Source organism: Citrus clementina, unplaced genomic scaffold (assembly GCF_000493195.1).
Source record: "Citrus clementina cultivar Clemenules unplaced genomic scaffold, Citrus_clementina_v1.0 scaffold_2, whole genome shotgun sequence".
Lineage (NCBI taxonomy): Eukaryota > Viridiplantae > Streptophyta > Magnoliopsida > Sapindales > Rutaceae > Citrus > Citrus x clementina.
In genome coordinates, this window is record NW_006262688.1 from 16,544,910 (window position 1) to 16,565,077 (window position 20,168).

General features: G+C 35.1%; 2 protein-coding genes across 2 annotated transcripts; one reads left to right on the forward strand and one right to left on the reverse strand.

Annotated features, from left to right (window-relative positions):
• The first annotated feature begins 3,366 nt into the window (after window positions 1-3,366).
• Window positions 3,367-8,137, forward strand: LOC18052724 (mannan endo-1,4-beta-mannosidase 2). Its single transcript, XM_006447238.2, has 5 exons — window positions 3,367-4,341; window positions 5,000-5,197; window positions 6,456-6,578; window positions 7,050-7,261; window positions 7,505-8,137. Exons 1-5 carry the CDS (start codon window positions 3,982-3,984, stop codon window positions 7,857-7,859), a joined length of 1,248 nt encoding a protein of 415 aa, XP_006447301.1. The 5' UTR covers window positions 3,367-3,981; the 3' UTR covers window positions 7,860-8,137.
• A 286-nt stretch (window positions 8,138-8,423) lies between these two features.
• Window positions 8,424-9,524, reverse strand: LOC18052725. The gene has a single exon (XM_006447239.2). The coding sequence runs from the start codon at window positions 9,161-9,163 to the stop codon at window positions 8,567-8,569; it is 597 nt and encodes a 198-aa protein (XP_006447302.1). The 5' UTR covers window positions 9,164-9,524; the 3' UTR covers window positions 8,424-8,566.
• Between the last annotated feature and the right edge of the window lie 10,644 nt (window positions 9,525-20,168).

Sequence of the window (20,168 nt, forward strand, 5' to 3'; positions counted from 1 at the left end):
TCTTTTTATATTAGATTGTCGTTTGAAAATAGTTTATTGTTTAAAAGTATGAATTAAATAGGCCATTACATCATACTGCAGAGATAAAAAGAGATTTGTTTTCCTTCATCTAAAAATAAACTATATAACAAGGGCATGTTTAATAGTAGGATAAAAAGTTTAGGATTGGATTATTTGAAACAAATCTTATCTTATCCCGTGTTTGAGTAAAAATGTCTTAGGATTGCTTACCCTAGGTCCATCATGTAATGCCGCTTACAAAAGAAAATTTATCGCATGGGAGACCATGGGATTAATTAGGTTAGAATTATATTGTTAGCTTAATTAAAATATAATAATTTATAATTATTAAAATTATATTAATATGTGATAAATGTAATAAAAAAGTTTGATTTTAATAATGTAAATAATAATTATGATAAATATCATTTCTAATTTTTAATGACAAACAATCAATATTTTTTTAAAATATTAGTTTTGACAATAATTAATTAATTAATTAATTTAAATGACATATTTAATATTATAATGTTTATTAAAAACAAATAATTAATATATTTAAATTATATTTGAGGTTTTTAATTAAAATATGAAAAAGAAAAAATCTAAATTCCAAATAATTTATTGTATATTCTGATAGAAAGTATTGTAATTATGAGTAAAAAATTATAATAATATTTTAGTTTATATAATTATTGAAATTTTTATAATTTCTAATTGACATTTTAAATTAATATTCACAATATTTAGTTAAATTTTGACGTTGATTGGTATTATTAATAATAAAAAAAATTTAAGTCAACAATTACAATTTTTTTATTTTATATTAAATATATTTTCATTTATAATAATTCAATTAAACTATGATTGGATAAACATTTATGTATTTTTATTAATATTATTAAAAAAAATTATTGTTACAATCCAATCTAATCATCATCTACACCAAAGATAACACAGCACTAAATATAATCGTGTCCTATTTTATCTAATCTAATCCAATTCTATCCTATCATATTCTATCTTATTATACCTTACATACTAAACGCAATTTGAACCAGTGGATAACTAATTTAATATGTGTGGAGAGCAAACAATGTGCCGCGTTACCGGAAAAATTACAAAAATTTAAAACTTATAGAGCTCTTGTGCTATTTTGATAATCACACGGGTTACAAACATATTGTTACTTTCCATAAATCAGTGGAATTTTGAATATTATTGACCAAAAATGGAAAGGAGGTTTGAATTAATTTAATATGAAAGAAGGTAATAGAGTGACAAGTGGAGCGTGGCCTTTCGCTTTCTAGCTTGGCCATCTGCACTGTGTCAACTCATGAATACTCTGCAAAGTAAAATCTGATTATTTAATTAAATAGAGATGATCCAAACAGCTTTCTATTTAATTATTATATATAGCCAGTTAGCCACTGACAAAGCCTAGCATTATTGTTTAGCTAAAAGCCTTCATTATAACAATAAGACATGTGTATGATTATGAGAAAGAGATTGAGGGGCAGAAGAATCTATCCTTCCCTCATTTGGTTCTTAATCGCACGAGGAGCATTATATGAAAGAGCAAGGAATTAAGCATCTATCGTAGTAGTCTCCTCGACAAGGACTCCAAGAATAACCAGTCTTCCATTTTGATATTAAAGGAAAAAAAAATGAGACTGGTATTACAATCACAAATTTATCAAAATTCCATCTAGATAATATACATAGTCCATTAATAATATTGTTAGAAGTTTGACAAGATCAATCTCAATTAGTACAAGAAATCTTATATTTGATATCTTAAATAAGTCCTAATTAATTTGTGAGTGTTAACTGACTCAACTAGTAAAATTTCTTATATTATTACAATAAATTTAGTATTCAAATTTTACTCACATGGGTGCGGAGGGATCTACTTTCAATTGATACAATGCTCAAAAGAAAATTAATAATAATAATTACATTTCGTGCAAATGAGCAAATTGCTTCTGTTAATCATAAATGAATCAAAATGAGTACTATGGTAATTAAGCGGCATACAGTTGTTGGTGAATTGAAATTTGATATTTCCTTCCAACTAAGACACTGACATTAGAACCCTCAAAAGCTTGATATATCATAATTTGCTGGAATCCTTATTGAGGAAATTGAAATGATTGTCTTTTTTTCTTGAGAAAAATGATTGTTTCTTTCTCCTTTTCCTGGTGTTTATGCTGATTCTTGGAACATTCATTGTGTTTGTTTTAAGAAATCAATACAACTTAAAAAGTGAAAATCTCAAGCCTTATCATTTTTAAATAAGTGTTGATGGATTAACTGCCAATTATTGTGAACTAATTAATTACAAAGACATATTTAAAGCCATAGAGCTCTGGCCCCTCAATGAAATAAACTAAGATTTAGACCTTATATAGATAGCATATTAAACAAAAAGTAAGGAGCTCATGCCTTTTTTTTTTTTTTTTTTTTTAAGAAAGGGCTTTTTGTTTTTTTTAAAGAAAGGGCTTTTTGTTTCACTCATTCGCCCTTTCCTTGCAAATCTTTTAGTTTATTTAAAAAATAAAAACTAATCTTGATCTTTAATGGTTATATTTTTTAGAATTATTTTATGTTATACTCTCACTGATTACACAAAAATCATAATCCTAAGCTTGAAAGAAGGGGGGAACACCAAAAACATATTTCTACGATTCTATTTGGTATTGTGTGGTGTAGTTTAAAAGTTGTTGTTACAATGAAAAAAGTTATAAATATAAAATTAAAATTAATAATGTATAGTAAATATAATATTAAATAAAAAATTTTAATAAAAAATAATAAAGACATTATAAATTTTTTATCATATAAATACATATTTACATTATCTTAACTTTCACACAATAAATATTTACTATATACTTTAATCCTATAAAACTACCCAACCTCATTCCTAAATGAAACCTATAACTCAATGCGTAGACTGTTGTAACCATTAACTCATAATTTCATTATCACCGGCATTGCATGCTATGCTAATACTATTAGGGAGATGAATCAATCAATAATCACCAAAAGTGAAAAGTGCAAATAAGTAAAAAGAAAACCTTCATGCTCGGACAAAAAAAGTAAATGAATTCATAAAACCTACCGTCACATGACAACAGCTTTGGAATTTATTTTATTATTAAAGGAACCCAAGATTTTCTTGAGGATTTTGGTAGTGAGAGATACAACAACGCCACCAACAGAAAGCAAAGCAACATCAAACATGGGGCCTACGCCATGGTGTTGATAATAGACTTGTTCTCTACTACAATATTAATTGAAGGGATCCCCTATCTTACATGCATGTAAGATAGAGTTTGCCTTAATTGAAAAAAGAAAGTCAAGAAAACTGTAGAAAATGAGATGCATAGATCTCTAAATTAACAAATTCTTGACACAACATTCCACCCCCACACACACACGCACCATCTTCACCTCCCTTGTTTTTGACTGCTTTTCAGGCAAATCCATGTTAGGTGTGTCTGTGTCCCTTACTTAACCCTTTCTCTTGCTTCTTCCTCTTTCTCTTTCATCTCTCATTTAATGTGAGCTTCCCCCATTTGGCCCTTCCCCTCATTTCTTGCAAAGCACCCCCTTTTCTCCCCTTTCCCCTTGTAATAATAATAATAATAAGAAGAAGAAGATCCGAAACCCTCAATATGTCATCATACAATACAAATCTCCCCCATTGATGAAATTGTCGGTCTTTAGTTCTTTCCTAGCTTCCCCTTCAAAGTCAAGTATCTGGGTATCATTAAAATTTGATCTTTTTGGTGTTCTTTCTTTTGATTTTTTCCCCCATTTCACATTTGGGTGTCCATTGTTTGTTGGACTTTGTTGACAGAGAGCCAAAAGGGTGTTCAAAACTCTACTTTGTTTTGCGCAATTTGGTGGTTGGGTCCGTTGTCTTCTGTTTTAATTCTTTTGTTTGCCAATTAAATTGCTACAAATAGAAAAAGAATGGTCGCCGCCGGAAATGGACTGTTTTTCCCAATTATTGGTTTTGCATCATGTGTGGCTTTCATTTACATGTCTTTCGGTGGCTTGAATGTTAGTTATCCCAAAGAACCGGAGATGGGGTTTGTCACAAGGAATGGGACTCATTTCATGTTGGATGGAAAAGCCTTGTACGTGAATGGATGGAACTCTTATTGGTTAATGGACCATGCTGTACATGATTACAGCAGAGCTAGGGTTGGTGCAATGCTACAAGCTGGTGCTAAGATGGGTCTAACAGTTTGCAGGACTTGGGCATTCAATGATGGAGGTTATAATTCTCTCCAGATTTCACCTGGGCAATTTGATGAGCGAGTCTTCAAAGTAATGTAACTTTTACATTCTTTACTCATACTGTATTTTTTGGCAATATTTTAATTTATCACTGCCTGAATGATCTGGGATTTGGGTGTGTAGTGTGAACTTAACTTTAGCATTGCTCGCTTTTGTTTCTGTTAGATATCTGATTTTTAGCACTTATTGCCGGAATTACTTTGAAATTGAGAGTTTAGGGGACCCTATGTAGACTGGTGGGGATGAATTTATTGTTGGTGGATTTGTAATTTGTCACAAGCATTAAATTAACAGATGAGAGCAATATAACTAGTCTTTGTGGCTCTATAAATGGATCTTTTAATAGAAACTTAAACACAACATGGATTTACACAGTGTTGGTGCTAATTAGTCTTTCCTAGCTAATCAAGAGCACCTATCTCTGCAAACTTGTAACTCAGAATAGTAGCATAAAACAAATAGAATAAAAACAAAAAAGTATTCATACTTCTTCAATACCTCTAAAAACTTTATATTGCCCTGATTGAAGACTAGAGGATAAATCATGCTTGTCTTTTTGTCTTCCTTTTTGTCACAATCGAACAAATTAGATATTCTGCATAGCAAGATTTTCTTCTCATGGCCATTTATGTTAAAGGCCATCCATCTCTTTGATATGTGTTTTATTTTGACAACTAATTGTGTTCAGGCCTTGGATCATGTCATTGTTGAAGCAAGGAAAAATGGAGTTCGACTTCTGCTTAGCTTAGTTAATAACTTGCAAGCATATGGTGGAAAGACTCAGTACGTCAATTGGGCATGGGAAGAAGGAATTGGCATTAGCTCCTCTAACGATTCCTTCTTTTTTGATCCATCCATCCACAAATACTTCAAGCATTATGTCAAGGTATGTTGCTTTCTAGCTTTAACAACTATGTCTGTTTTCAGATCTGATTAGAGAAATAATTTGAATGCATCATGCAACTTATATGTAGAAGCATACTTAGGTTCTTTCGTATTGGGTGCTGATTCAACTAGTAAAGCTTCTTGGGGTGGTTCAAAAGGTCTATGGTTCATATCCCACCCACATCAAGGTCTAGATGGGGCTTGGTTATAATGGCGTAATCTTTAAAAAGTTGGGGGGGGGGGGGGGTGTGGGGGTTGTGTGGGGGGAAACCATTGTTTATTAGCGTTGTAATTATGCTGATGTTATAGCATGTATAACAGAATCAATCCTTGTTATATATGCCAAAAAGTAGAGCAGATGCTGAGGTGTGATCATCATCTATAGTTTTGTTGGTTGTCATATACAAATCCAGTTAAACCCTATGCTCCAAGTACTCTGGATGGTTGGCAACAGACAATGAATTGTAATTTCAAGCACTTGGTAAAAAATGATGATCACAAATAACAAAAACTTCTCCCATTCCTATGATCAACTCTAAGATTTACGGTCGGGAATCATCTGGATTACAGAATAAAGGTAAATGAGTGCTAGGATGACTTCCTAATGTAAGCCTTAGAACATAATTTCCTTCTAATCCCTCATCCTTTCCAAGACAAATTTGGATAGTACAATAGGATATTGTTGGTGAATCGTGATTGATACATTTTTAAACAATTCCAGATCATGATTGAACAGTACATGCTGAACCATGAGCTTTTGAATACACTGGTACTGTTGGTTAGGAAATGTCAATGCAAGGAACAGCTAGAAATTTGAAACAGAAGCATGTTTTCAAAATCATGGAAAAGTATCTCACAAATCATTTAATGGAGAAAGTGAAAACAAGATGAAAAAGATAGAGATGTGTGAATCGACTTTTATTTGACTGTCTATTTGTCAATGCTACTGGATGGAGCATGTATTGTTCTCAGTGCCACATGATAAAACTGGTAGACTATCTTCATAACTTGAATAAAATGATAATTTTAACTCCAGCGCCAACCAAAAAATTGGATGCTCTATTTTTTTGCTATAGTTTTCCTTCTTGAACATAGCATTTTTGAAGAAACTTTTTGTCAAGTGATTTTGTCTGGTATGTCAATGTACAGTAAAGCCTGATGCTAACTGCTTCTGTTGCTAATACATGTCGTAAATGCATTTTTTTTCACTGCCTAGTCTATTATATGTTTTCTCATTGCAATCCATTTCCCTTTTCCAGACTGTACTCACAAGGAAGAACACCATCACAGGAGTTGAATACCGTAATGATCCAACCATCTTTGCATGGGAGCTGATTAATGAGCCTCGTTGCATGTCTGATCCTTCTGGTGACACTCTTCAAGTAAGCTGTAAACTCCTTGTCCTTTTTATTTCCTTGCTGCAGTCAACCATAGAAGATTCTACACCATCTAACTTTAATCAAACTTTAAAATGAGTCCTCTGACTTTCCAAAGAATTTACAGCATTTCTGAGTGTGAATTCTTATCTAATTTTCATTCAAAAACTTTTGGAATCAAACTCCTTTATCTTGTCTCACTAAAAATGAGTAGGATGAACAAGTAATGGTGAATCTATTGGCTAAACTGCACCCACATTTGTTAGTGTAGTCTTATAATTTCTTGGGAACTTTAGCTTGTAAATCTTTTGATGGAAACCCAAACCTTAATTCATAGCTTTCTGACACTCTTGCCCTTGTTTTGTTCGTCCCTCAATATTATTGTCAATATTTTCTTGCACAAGGGAGAGATTCTTTGCTATTTAAATTTTTCATTTTATCTATGTATTAGTTAATTGTATGTCAATACAAATGCAGGATTGGATAGATGAAATGTCAGCTTTCGTGAAATCAATTGACAAGAAACATCTTGTCACTGTGGGCCTTGAAGGATTCTATGGTCCTAAAAGTCCCAAGAGGTTAACTGTTAACCCAGAAATGTGGGCCTCTGCTCTTGGATCTGATTTTATTCGCAACTCCAATAATGATAACATTGATTTTGCTTCTGTTCATATCTACCCTGATCATTGGTAAGCATTTAATTCTTTTTGTTGATTTGATCTGAAATTGCACAATTAGAGATCATTACTAGAAAAATGAATAAAGCTTGCAACTTTGCACAAATTCTCATTTTAAGCATTTTTAGAATTGGTTGATGAATCAAAGTGTTTCAGTTCTCTCGAACCATTAATGATATTTCAAATTAGGCATTCCTTATCATATTCTTGACTGTTATGTAACCTATATTATTTTCATCCTACTATTCCTTGTAGGTTTCATGATCTAGAATTTGAAGACGATTTGAAATTCGTCACCAAGTGGATGCTTTCTCACATTGAAGACGGCGACAAAGAATTGAATAAGCCTGTGTTTTTCACTGAATATGGATTGTCAAACCTGATCAAGGGCTTTGAACCGTCACTCAGAGACAAGCTTTACAAAACAATTTTAGATATTGTCTATAAATCCGCCAAGAGAAAGAGGTCCGGAGCAGGTGCTTTAATCTGGCAACTATTTGTTGAAGGAATGGAAGAGTATAATGACGACTTTGGAATTGTTCCATGGGAAAGAACATCAACATACAAGCTGTTAACAGAACAATCTTGCCGGTTGGGCAGAATCTCCTGACTGAATCTAGAGAAAGGAAACTTGAAAGAATTGTGTTCCCATTGACAGAGAAAGTCTTTAATTCTTTGTAGTAGTCTAGTAGATATTGGTTCTCTTTTGCAGTTTGAATTCGGCATTTAGCGAGGGAGAGAGAGATGCAGTTCATTGGTTCTGTACTATATTGATCCCTCAGCCCCATACATATGATGTAGTTCTCAGATGTGGGTGAATACTAAAAATGGCGTCGCTATCATATGGCCATCTTGCATATGAGGTTAAAGCCAAGCTGTTATAAATTATATTGCTTTTTGGAAATTGAAGAGTAGGTGAGATTTTCTGTTTTCTTGTCATCCAAAATATTAATGGAAGAATGTCACCGGTCTCAGGTTGAAGCTCAAAATGAAATGATCACACAAGTGATGTGATTTGAAAAGAGTAATCATATACACATTCTAAATTTTAAATCAAATTATATCACTAGTGGGTAACATGTTTTTAAAGATTCAAGTGACCTAAATTATATTATTTAATACCATATCAATTGAAATAATTTTTTAAAATAAATAATATATAATGTGTGTGTAATTCATTGTCAGTTTTTGGCTGACGCGTTCAGAGAAACATCGGACTTGCAACGCAAACATAAAGTTCCATTTCATCTAAAGAAGATCCAAGAGATAGATACAAACAAAAGAAACCCTTTGGTGATAACAAAAGATCAAACAAATTCATTTCATTTTTAATCCACGCCTAGCTAATCTTGGGGAAGTTCTAATATCAGTCATCATATTCTTGGCCTTTTTGGTGGTCTTCTCAGCACTCACACTCACTTCCTTGACCTCGTCACCCCCCTTCAATAACTTGCTTCTTGTCGTCACTCCAATCAAACCATCATCATCATCAGCGACTGCATCAAAATCATTTACCAGCTTCCTCTTATAACTCTTCTTCTCAACAACTTCTTCCTCTTCTTCTTCGTCACTCAAAGCCAACAACCTCCTTCTCTTCACAGCCGCAGGGGCCGGTGGGGGCGAAACGGAAGAACCCTTGCGTGGGCTGTGTTTGATTTGGGTTTTTCGGAACTTTTCGCGCTCTATACGGAGTTTGGTGACGGAGCCCTCGATCCGGCCTTGAAGGCGGAGGCGCGAGAAGCTGAGACCACCCATGGACCAGTGAGCTTCGTTGGCCCAGGAGAGAAATGGGTCCATGACGGACACTGGCGGATCAACACGCTCTGGGTTCAGCTTGGTGTCGGTGAAGATGCGGGGCCGTGGGAGGCTGCTGCCGTAGAACTTGCCTGGCCCCAAAGGTACGCGTGCCACCATGCCTGCGGAATCTAATTTGGGCTTCTCAATTTTTTTGGCTTGATTGAGGGATTTTAACAAACAACTGGTGTATGCAGTGAAAATGGGTGATTTGGTGACCGATGAGCCGTTGCTTAAGGCGGCCGCAGTGATGGGCGAATTTGGTATGTTGCATTGTTATATAGAGGGAGAGAGTGGCGGGAAGAATTGGCGCCTAAAGTTGGCGCCATGAATTTTACATGTTTTGGTGATCGCTGATTCCGCGCTTCACGTTTTTGTGTGTGCGTTTCTGATGCTTCGATTGGATTGGCTAATTCAATGTGCCAGCTCAGGATTTGCTGGAAAATAAAGTTGCTTGTAACTGTCCTTTTTTTCGAGTGATTCTTATATGCCGATAGGACACTTTTGGGTGCTTTTGTAGCACAGCTCTTTTTTGATTTGTCTATAATTTAATGACAATTTGAATTTTAGAGCTTTTTAAAAAATATATAAATATTTTTTTTTTCAGAATTTCACCTAAAATTAATAATTTTTTTTATTTATCCACCGTGGTCTTAACTCAATTAAAATTTTACTGGCATCATATGATTAAAATTGTCATTTTACTTTAACAATAAAGAACCAAGTTGTTCAAACACATTGAAATTAAGAAAAAAAAAAAGCAAAAAGTGGTCCAGTAGTATAGCAAGCACGCCATTGTTTATTCTCACCTTCATTACCCACCACTGTGCATGAAGAAGCTTAAAAGTCCCACCATTTTTTTTTTCCAATTTCCATCCATTTTCATCAATAAAATAAGCTTGAGTATCGAAGCTTTTGTCCATTCGAAGATTTGGAGATTTTTAAGAAATCCACTAATCGTTTACGAGCCTTGATGTTTCGATTTTGTTGATGCGAGATTCTGGTGTCTGCTCGTCCACGACCAGGATCTCTCCTCAACTCCTGAACTCACGACCAACCGAGGATACTTCTCGTAACCCTTCTAACTGAGCAGAGCAATGCCTCGTATGACTTCTACTTAGCAGACTCATGCGCACACAGAAACTGGTCAGAGCACGCTGGGAATTTTCCCGGCATAAACTCTCTGACACTTAAGTCAGAAATTTAAGTTTACTTTTTTGGGAAACTCGGCCACTGATCTCCTGGCTCTTTAATGGTCTCTTAGGCAATAAACTAACTATGAATTTTCCTCTCGTTTCTCAGTAAAATGCTTTTTTCTTTAGGTTCTAATGTAAAAGTGTCTAACCCTTTTACCTTCGTTGATTATCTTTTTATAGCCTTCCTACGAATCCGGCCCCCCACGATCCACGTCTATCACTTCCCCCAGCTCACGGAAGTGGATGCTTGAATGTCGTAGTTGCGGCTGGGTGGGTTTCGTGCCTAGATTCTCGAATAGGAGTGCACGTCTCGTTAACCGCTATAGACTGGGTTTGCCGACCTTGATCCCCAGCTGGAAAGGCTCTCGGCTCCTAGCAGGAACCCTGCTCGAACTATGGTCAAGAAGAGGACGTCCTCGAGATCAAGCAGTGAATTCCTGCTCTTGGATATCTGCTACCAGACTTCACCTATCTGCTCACTTACAAGGAGACCGGCTTATCGTTTAGGGTATGGCTGGTCCGCGAGAAATGCACCCTCAAACACCAGTCCCCTAATTTCTGGTATTGGTAATGTAATGGGCCAATACTAGAAAATTAATAATTCTGGCTTGCTCGGGATATGAAATGACTTCATCATTTCAAGCGGAGGAACTGCCCGCTTTTTACGCCCACCCCTCTTTTCTTGGTTGCCAACAACCGTTTTCTTTGAAGAGTCGTGTCGCAATTAATCGCGGGTGATGTGGCAGGGATCCGTCCATTCATTTGAACTTCAAACCGATGGTTATAAAACCCTTGGAATTCGTCCCGTTAAATGCCTGATAAACCAAAGGTTTATGTTGTTAGCCTATATGGCTATAAATATTGATTTTGATGATAACAAACCACATGTATTTATTAAGTAAAGATTTATGAATTGTGCTTTTATAATAAGAAAATGATGTTATGGAATTAAAGTATTTTGGACTAAATGAAAGTATTTTTAAAATCTTTGATAGTGTTCTTAAATTTCAGATTTGAACCTATTTAAAATTATTTAAATATTTTTGGGCCATTCTATAATTTCACAAAGTTTGGGCGAAGTCATAATTTCAGAAAGTTGTGGGATTGACAAAGCATTATTCTAAAATTCTGAAATTGGACCTTTTTGCAAACTTTCATAACGTGTTGGGCCACACTATAGTTTTATAAAGTTTTGGGGTCAAACTGAAAATCTGGGAAAATTTTCACTGTAGCAGTTATTTTAGCAAGCGGCAATCCGGATTCTGACAAATGGAAGTCCGGATTTTGGGCAGAATGTATCCAAATTGACAAGAAAACATTTTGGGCAGAATGTATCCAAATTATAAGAACTCAAATCCAACTCATTTTCAATCTCTCCAACAAGCAAAAACAAAAAGCACACGTGATATCTTGAGCTTTCAAACTTGCGAAATACAAACATTGAATCTTTTTTTGTTCTTCATTTTCGAATATCTACTCATTGAGTGAGTTTCATTGTAACATTCATTTATTCATCTCAATTGTAAGAGTTTGAGTGTGTGAGACACTTGAGTGAAGAGATTGGGAGATAATCTCTTAGTTGTAAAGGTTTATTGACACCTCAAAGTCAATTGTAATCATTGAAGCCTTGGAAAGGCTTGGATAGTGGAATCCTCAAGCTTGGATCGCTTGGAGGCGTGGACGTAGGCGGGTATTGCCGAACCACGTAAAAATTCGTGTGTTTATTTCTCTTCTTCCTTACTCTTTAATTATTGTGCTTTTAATTGAACTTATTGCTTTCAATTCTTATTAAGACATTAGATTGCTTGTTGTGTGGATTTGCTAGGATAATTTTTAAAATTTCAATTCACCCCCCTCTTAGTTGCACACTTATATTTCATTTGGTATCAGAGCAAGGTGCTCTTATTTAGATTTAACCATCTAGAGTTAAAGATCAATGGCAATTCAAAATGATTCCACATTTAGGAAAGGGCAGTCCACCACTAGACCACCTTACTTTGATGGAAACGATTACCCATATTGGAAAATTAGGATGAGAATTTACTTGCAAGCCTTAAATTATGAGATTTGGGAAATCGTTAATGATGGTCCTTTCATGCCTTTGACTAAAAATGAAGTAGGAAAAGATATTCCAAAACCTTCACGGGATTGGAATGAATTCAAAAAGAGAAAAGCTTCTCTAAATTCCAAGGCCATGAATGTCTTGTTCTGTGCACTAGATAAGAAAGAGTTTCATAGAGTGTCTAGTTGCGAAAGTGCTAATGAAATTTGGCACAAACTTGAGGTTGTCTATGAAGGACGAACCAAGTGAAAGAATCTAAAATAAGTAGGTACACTCGATAATATGAATTGTTCCAAATGGAACAAAATAAAAATGTGTACTCTATGTATACTAGATTCACGGACATAATGAACACTTTAGGAGCCCTAGGAAAAACTTTTTCAAATAGCGAAAAAGTCAAGAAAATCATTAGGTCTCTACCTAAGGAATGGAGACAAAAAAGGATTGCCATTGAGGAAGCCAATGATTTAAATGTATTACCTATTGATGATTTAATTGGCTCTCTCATTTCATATAAAGAAGATTTGGCAGCTGAAAAAAGGGCATGAGGAAAAAAAGAAAAACATTGCTCTCAAGGCTTCAAAACGTGAGAGTGATGAGGAAAGCGAAATGGATGATGAGGAGTTGGCTATGTTGGCTAGAAGATTCAGAAAATTTTACAAGAAGAATAATGAGCAGAGAAAGTTCAGAGGCTACAAGAATAAGAAGGAGAAGAAGGAGCCAATCACTTGTTATGAATGCAAGAAGCCCGGACACATACGACCGGAATGTCCTCTTCTCAACAAACTCAAGAAGAAAGCTATGGTGGCCACATAGGATGATAACGATAAGGAAACAAGTGATGAGGATGAGCAACAAGAAATGACAAACTTAGCTCTCATGGTCGTTGGGGAAGAATCATGTGATGAACTTGATGAGGGCTCAAAGAAAAAGAAGAATAAGTGGTATTTGGACAGCGGTTGTTCAAGGCACATGACAGGGAATTATTCTTGGTTTTCAAGCTTTACCAAGATCGAAAATGGTGGAGATGTATCATTTGGGGATAATTCAAAAGGAAAAATCATTGGAATTGGAAATGTCGGTAATGTATCCTCTACCCTCATTGAGAATGTGGGTTTGGTTGAAAACTTGAAACACAATTTGCTTAGTATTAGTCAATTATGTGATAAAGGATATAGAGTTATCTTTGATGAATCAAAATGTGTTATTGAGAATGCATGTGATGGGAAAATCTTGTTTGTAGGAAATAGATATGTTAATATCTATACCATTAATATAGATTGTGCATCAACAAATGAGAAATGCCTCTCTGCATTACATGATGATGGTTGGTTGTGGCATAGAAGATTGGGTCATGCAAGCATAGATTTGATTCAAAAATCATGAAAAATGATTTAGTAAAAGGTCTTCCAAAATCAGTTTTCAAAAAGATAGAATTTGTGAAGCATGCCAATTTGGAAAACAAATCAAGACTTTCTTCAAAAGCAAGAATCATATCTCTACTTCAAAACCACTTCAATTGCTTCATATAAATTTGTTTGGACCTTCTAGATATGCTAGTTTAAGTGGCAAATATTATGCATTTGTAATTGTGGATGATTATTCTAGATATACATGGGTATTGTTCTTAGCTAATAAGGATGATGCCATTGATGCATTTCGAATTTTCTATAAAAAGGTTCAAAATGAAAAATGTTATTCTATTACTTGTATTAGAAGTGATCATGGTGGAGAATTTGAAAATCATGCATTTGAAAATTTTTGTAATGACTTTGGCATTGAACATCAATTTTCATTACCTAGGACTCCACAACAAAATGGAGTAGTAGAGAGAAAGAATAAGTCTATTCAAGAAATGGTTAGGACCATGTTAAATGAAAATTCTTTGCCTAAGTATTTTTAGGCCGAAGCCGTCAACACCGCTTGTTATGTTTTAAATCAGGTGTTGATTAAACATAATCTTAATAAAACTCCATATGAGCTTTGGAAAGATAGAAAACCCAACATTGGTTATTTTAAAGTTTTTGGATGCAAATGTTTTGTTTTGAACACAAAAGATAATCTTGGTCAATTTGATCCAAAATCTGATGTTGGTATCTTTCTTGGTTATTCAAATTCAAGCAAAGCTTATAGAGTTTATAACAAAAGAACTTTAGTTTTGGAAGAATCTATGCATGTTACATTTGATGAGACTAATCCCTCATCTACGGAGAAAGTCATTGTTGATGATAATGCAGAAGAAGAACAACAAGAAGAAGCATCAAATGACAACCAAGAAGACGCACCACCTGGAATTCAAGAGGATCATCATGAAGAACCAAATGTAGAGTAAAATGAAGGTACTTCACAAAAACTCCCCAAGGAGTGGAGGTATGTATCCTCTCACCCTAAGGATGTAATTTTAGGAAATCCCTCACGAGGTGTTACCACTAGATCATCTCTTAGGAACACATGTGAGCATGCTGCATTTATTTCTCAAATTGAACCAAAATCCTTTGCGGATGCGGAAAACGATGAATCTTGGATTATGGCAATGCAAGAGGAGTTGAATCAATTTGAGAAAAACAATGTGTGAGAGTTAGTTCCTAATCCGGAACATAAATCCATTATAGGTACTAAATGGGTATTTAGAAACAAAATGGATGAATCCGGTGTGGTTGTAAGAAATAAAGCTAGATTAGTGGCTTAATGTTACAACCAAGAAAAAGGAATTGATTTTGATGAAACGTTTGCACCTGTAGCAAGGTTAAAATCCATTAGGATGTTGTTAGCATATGCATGTCATAAGGATTTTATTTTATATCAAATGGATGTCAACAGTGCTTTCCTAAATGGATATATCATAGAGGAAGTTTATGTGAAACAACCTCCTGGTTTTGAAAATGAAAAATTTCCAGATCATGTGTATAAGTTATCCAAGGCTTTGTATGGTTTAAAACAAGCACCTAGAGCTTGGTATGATAGGCTTAAAAATTTCTTATTGGATAACGATTTTTCAATGGGAAAAGCGGACACAACTCTTTTTGTTAAGCATAAGAACCAAGACATACTTATTGTTCAAATTTATGTTGATGATATTATTTTTGGTTCTACTAATGAGTTGTTGTGTAAAGATTTTTCATCATGTATGAGCCAAGAGTTTGAGATGAGTATGATGGGAGAGTTGAAGTACTTCCTTGGACTTCAAATCAAACAAAACGAGGAAGAAATTTTCATAAACCAAGCCAAGTACGTGAAAGATCTACTCAAAAGATTTGGTTATGATAATGGAACGGAAAAAAGCACTCCTATGAGTACTACCATCAAGCTGGACAAAGATAAGAAAGGTAAGGAAGTTGATATCAAGACATATCGAGGTATGATCGGATCATTACTCTACTTGACTGCTAGTAGGCCTGATATTATGTTTAGTGTTTGCTTGTGTGCTAGATTTCAATCTTGTCCTAAAGAATCTCACATGCTTGCTGTCAAATGCATTTTTCGATATTTAATTGGCACTATTAATCTTGGCCTTTGGTATCCTAGAGGAACTTATATTGATTTAACTTGTTATTTGGATGTCGATTTTGCTGGGTATAAGGTTGATAGAAAAAGTACTAGTGGAACATGTCACTTCCTAGGCCATTCTCTTGTCTCTTGGTTTAGTAAGAAACAAAACTCAGTTGCGCTTTCAACCACCGAGGCAGAATATATTGCCGCAGGTAGTTGTTGTGCACAAATTCTATGAATGAAACAAACCCTTAGAGACTATGGTATTAAGCTTAATCAAATTCCTATCTTATGTGACAATACTAGTGCTATAAATCTTTCTAAGAATCCTATTCAACATTCTAGAACTAAGCATATAGAAATTAGACATCATTTCCTTAGAGATCATGTTCAAAAAGGAGATGTCGTAATTAAATTTATTTCCACTAAAAATCAATTTGCGGATATCTTTACAAAATCTCTTAGCGAAGAGCATTTTATAAAGATAAGACATAAGCTTGGAATGATGAATGTTGAATCTTAATTCATGTTTTACTATATAGCTTGATATGTTTGTTATTATATGGATTTATGGTTCATGAATTAGATGGCTTGATATGCTTGTAATTTTATGATTTTATGATTTTATGTTGCATGCATTAAATGGCTTATTGAAAGGTTTTAAATCTCAAAATGATTTAAAATTAATCAATATTTTAAGGCCGGAAATAAAATGGTGTGTGTAATACAAGTATAAGAGTTGGCAAATATTCCCTTTCCATTCATTCCGAAAAATATTTTTCCTTATTGATTTCTCTCGAGACAAATTCCGGATAACCGGATTAGCTTTGGTTGCTCTCGGGACAACATTCGGATAACCGGATTTTCAATCCGGAAAACCGGATTTCCTAAGCTTCATCTCTGCCTCATAACCGGTCTACCAGTTCTCAAATCCGGAAAACCGAATTCAAGAGCCCTCTTTCTTCCTCAAACCAGACTACCGGTTAGTAAAACCGGAAAGCCGGATTCGCAAGGAAAGCTTGCTGGACCAAAACCGGATTTCCGGTTATGTCAAACCGGAAATCCAAATTCGAGACTTTGGCAAACCGGCATTGCTATCTTCTGGATCCAACCGACAAGCCGGTTCATGTTATCCAGAAAACCGAATTTCGCGTGGAACCTTGCTGGTCACAACCGGAATTCCGGTTAGTGCAAACCGGAAATCCGGTTTCAAAAGCTATTTCAACTGTTCTTCTTCCCTTTTCAAACGGAAATCTGGTTCTCTCACTCTCTCTAAAAACCGTTTGCTTCTCTCTCTTTTTCACTCGAAAATCCTTCATTTTCTATCTCTTTCACATCAAATTAAATCAAGAAAATCATTCCCCATCACTTCATTCACTCAAAACCATCTTTAAACTTCATTTTCAACATCCAAAACTTTAGATCTCAAATTTAACCTAGGGTTTATCCAAATTTTTCTCTCTCTAGATTTCTCACTCTTAAGCCATTTTTTATTCAAATTGTTTCTCCAAATCACTTTCAATCTTCATCATCTTCATTCTCCTTATCCTTTTCAACCCCAAATCAACCAAATCACAATGTCAAGCTCTCGGCCGGTTCGAAGAAAAGGCAAGAACCGGTTCAACAAACCGACCGACCACGGGAAGCAAGGGGCATCACCAATCAATCCAATTTCGAGTCCACACATTTTCAGAACAAGAAACATCTAGCCAAACGTTTTCATCAACAGTTCATGACTCGTGAGGTACTCCAAACCTTTTTTGTTTTACCGAATTGTTTGAATCATCTTAGTATTAGCAATAGAACTTTATTGCAATTGTTGGAAGATGTTGGTTGGCTTAATGCACTTGTTGTTAAGGAAAATGTATATCATGACTTGGTGAGAGTATTTTACTCGAATATGGATTATTCCGCGGAGAAAGAGAATCGAGTAATCACCACAGTTGGAGGAGTTTTGATTGAGTTTGATGATTCAGACTTGAACACCATCCTAGGATCTTCCGATGATGGCCTAGAAATTTTTTCACCGAGGAAACCTCCTGACATTGATGACTATGTTTATATTGATGCTGTTAAGAATATATGTCGTCGTGTCGACCTTTCCGATGAAGATTGTACTATCGATTTTCGCAACCTATGTCTTTGTCTTCAGTCTCGGATATTACTTCGTTTCATTCAGAGTATTGTCCTTCCTAGATCAGGCCATTTGGATGAGGTCTCTCATATGAATGTCGCCTTGATTGATTGTATTCTTAGACATCGTCCAGTTGACTTAGGATATACCATTGTCCGAAACATGCTCAGTATACCTAAGTTGATTACCCGCTCCCTTCCATATGGTCATTTCATTACCCGAATCCTGAAATTTTTTGATGTACCTATTAAAGAACCATCGTGTAGGCCGTCTAAGGGTATCAGAGATGATGCTATTCTCGGCTTAGGCTTTAAGTGGAAAAATGGCACTTGGGTCAAATACTCTGAAAACAAGTTTACCTTCCTTGCTCCAAGTGATGATCGGCCACTTAATGCTGTGGTTCCAGCCGATCAGCGACCCATTTTCTCACTCTCATTTCGGGAGCAGCGTAGACGCCATGATCCTCCCGTGATTGCTTCAGATCCTGTTGTCTCTGCATCCGTTTCATCACCTGCACGGCCTCCTACCTCTGGAGATGTTACTCTTCAGCTGCTTATGGATGAGGTGCAGACACTTTCGGTGCGGCAGATGTTGAGTGTTAGAAAATGCATATTTATAAAGGAGAAAACCGTCATTTTACATTTCAAGTCTTACTAACAACCCTTACTTTTATGTATTTAACATTCTTATGATTTAATTACGTGTGTTTTATTTTAATTAAGTAATTTATGTATTTTAGGGGCATTATAGTCATTTCACAATAAAGGAGAGATCAGACGGCAAAACGGACATCACTTTTGAACTCAGGACGGTCGAAAACCTTAGGAGGAGCATAAAAGGAAAAATGGCACTATTCACATGTACGGTACTATTCACGTGTACGATACTGTATACGTTACTGTTCACGACACTGTTCACATAGACGGATGATGACGTGGCATTGACCGATGATGTGGCATTGACTGATGAGGTGTCACGATCCTGTTGGACTAAAATTCTTATGTACTGTTGATGGTGACGTGGCAGCATATCAGTGGACGAAAAATCTCGCGTACGGTGCATGCATCACACAGGATTATTTTCAACCAAACCGCGTTACTGTTCATCCGGGTCAAACCGCGTTACTGTTCAAAGTCGGGTCAAACCGTGTTACTGTTCATCCGCGTGGTCAAACCGTGGACTGTTGACTGATGACGTGGCGCAATCCTGAGCGTCCAAACTATTTTTAATCCGATGGCCATGATTTACTCCATGTATCTATAAAAAGGGGGCCTCCCCCCCTAATTTGATATCTCTGAATCCATTTTTAGGATCCATTTTCTGTAATTCATTCTCCATCTTGTATTTTCTTCGTATTTTAATAAATTCCCATTTTGCCCCTAGTTCAATTATGAGTGGCTAATTTTCTTTCAAGCTTGGGTTGAAGGTGAAGTCTCAACATGTGTCATGGGCTTAATTTGGTAAATTTATTTTCTCTTCCCCTCTAGTTTTTGTGGATGTTTTGACTTCTCGTCGACAAATAATACTAATCTTGTCTAGTACCGCCTTGGTTTCACCGGCCCTCTGGTACAAGGTTATTATTATTTGGCACGATAAGCCCTTAGCACCATATTGATTAGAGCGTGGTTCATGAGGTGTGGATTCCCCCCTCATGATTTAATTGGTATTAATAAGGAATATTTAGCCCATGATGCATGTTGATACGGATCCAGATACCCAAGTACGTCAATTTAATAGATTTTCTCTTCAATTTATTCTCTCAATTGCAATTCCAATTTTAGAATTTATTCTCGCCATTTTAATTTAATTATTAGCATATTCCAAATCATTTCCACCATAAATCCAACTACCCATTTACAAAATTAATTCTACATATAATTAAAATCCACCTCCTCGTGGGATCGACACTCGTCACCATTAGTCTATACTACAATAGATTCGTGCGCTTGCGAGTACATTAAAATTTGCACAACAAGTTTTTGGCGCCGTTGCCGGGGAGGTAAGTAATTTTAATTCATAGAATTAATTTTTGTGAATAATTTCTTTTATTTGTTTTCTTGTATTTTTTTTTTATTATTAAAAAAAAAGAAAAAAAAAGTGAATCTACATTTAAAGGTTAGTATTTCTTTTCTTTTTCTCTTCTTTAAAATTTTGTAATTTAATTTTCCATTTATTTTTCTTTGTAATTTTTTTTGTTTATCTTATTAATTTAATTTTTAGTTAATTTCTTTCACGTATTTATTT

Bases quoted from the DNA above. Each gene is read 5' to 3' on its own strand.
- LOC18052724 (XM_006447238.2), top strand. From the start codon at position 3,982: ATGGTCGCCGCCGGAAATGGACTGTTTTTCCCAATTATTGGTTTTGCA. The intron at 5,198-6,455 runs GTATGTTGCTTT...TCCCTTTTCCAG, and splicing joins ACTTCAAGCATTATGTCAAG to ACTGTACTCACAAGGAAGAA. The intron at 6,579-7,049 runs GTAAGCTGTAAA...ATACAAATGCAG, and splicing joins CTTCTGGTGACACTCTTCAA to GATTGGATAGATGAAATGTC.
- LOC18052725 (XM_006447239.2), bottom strand. From the start codon at position 9,163: ATGGTGGCACGCGTACCTTTGGGGCCAGGCAAGTTCTACGGCAGCAGC.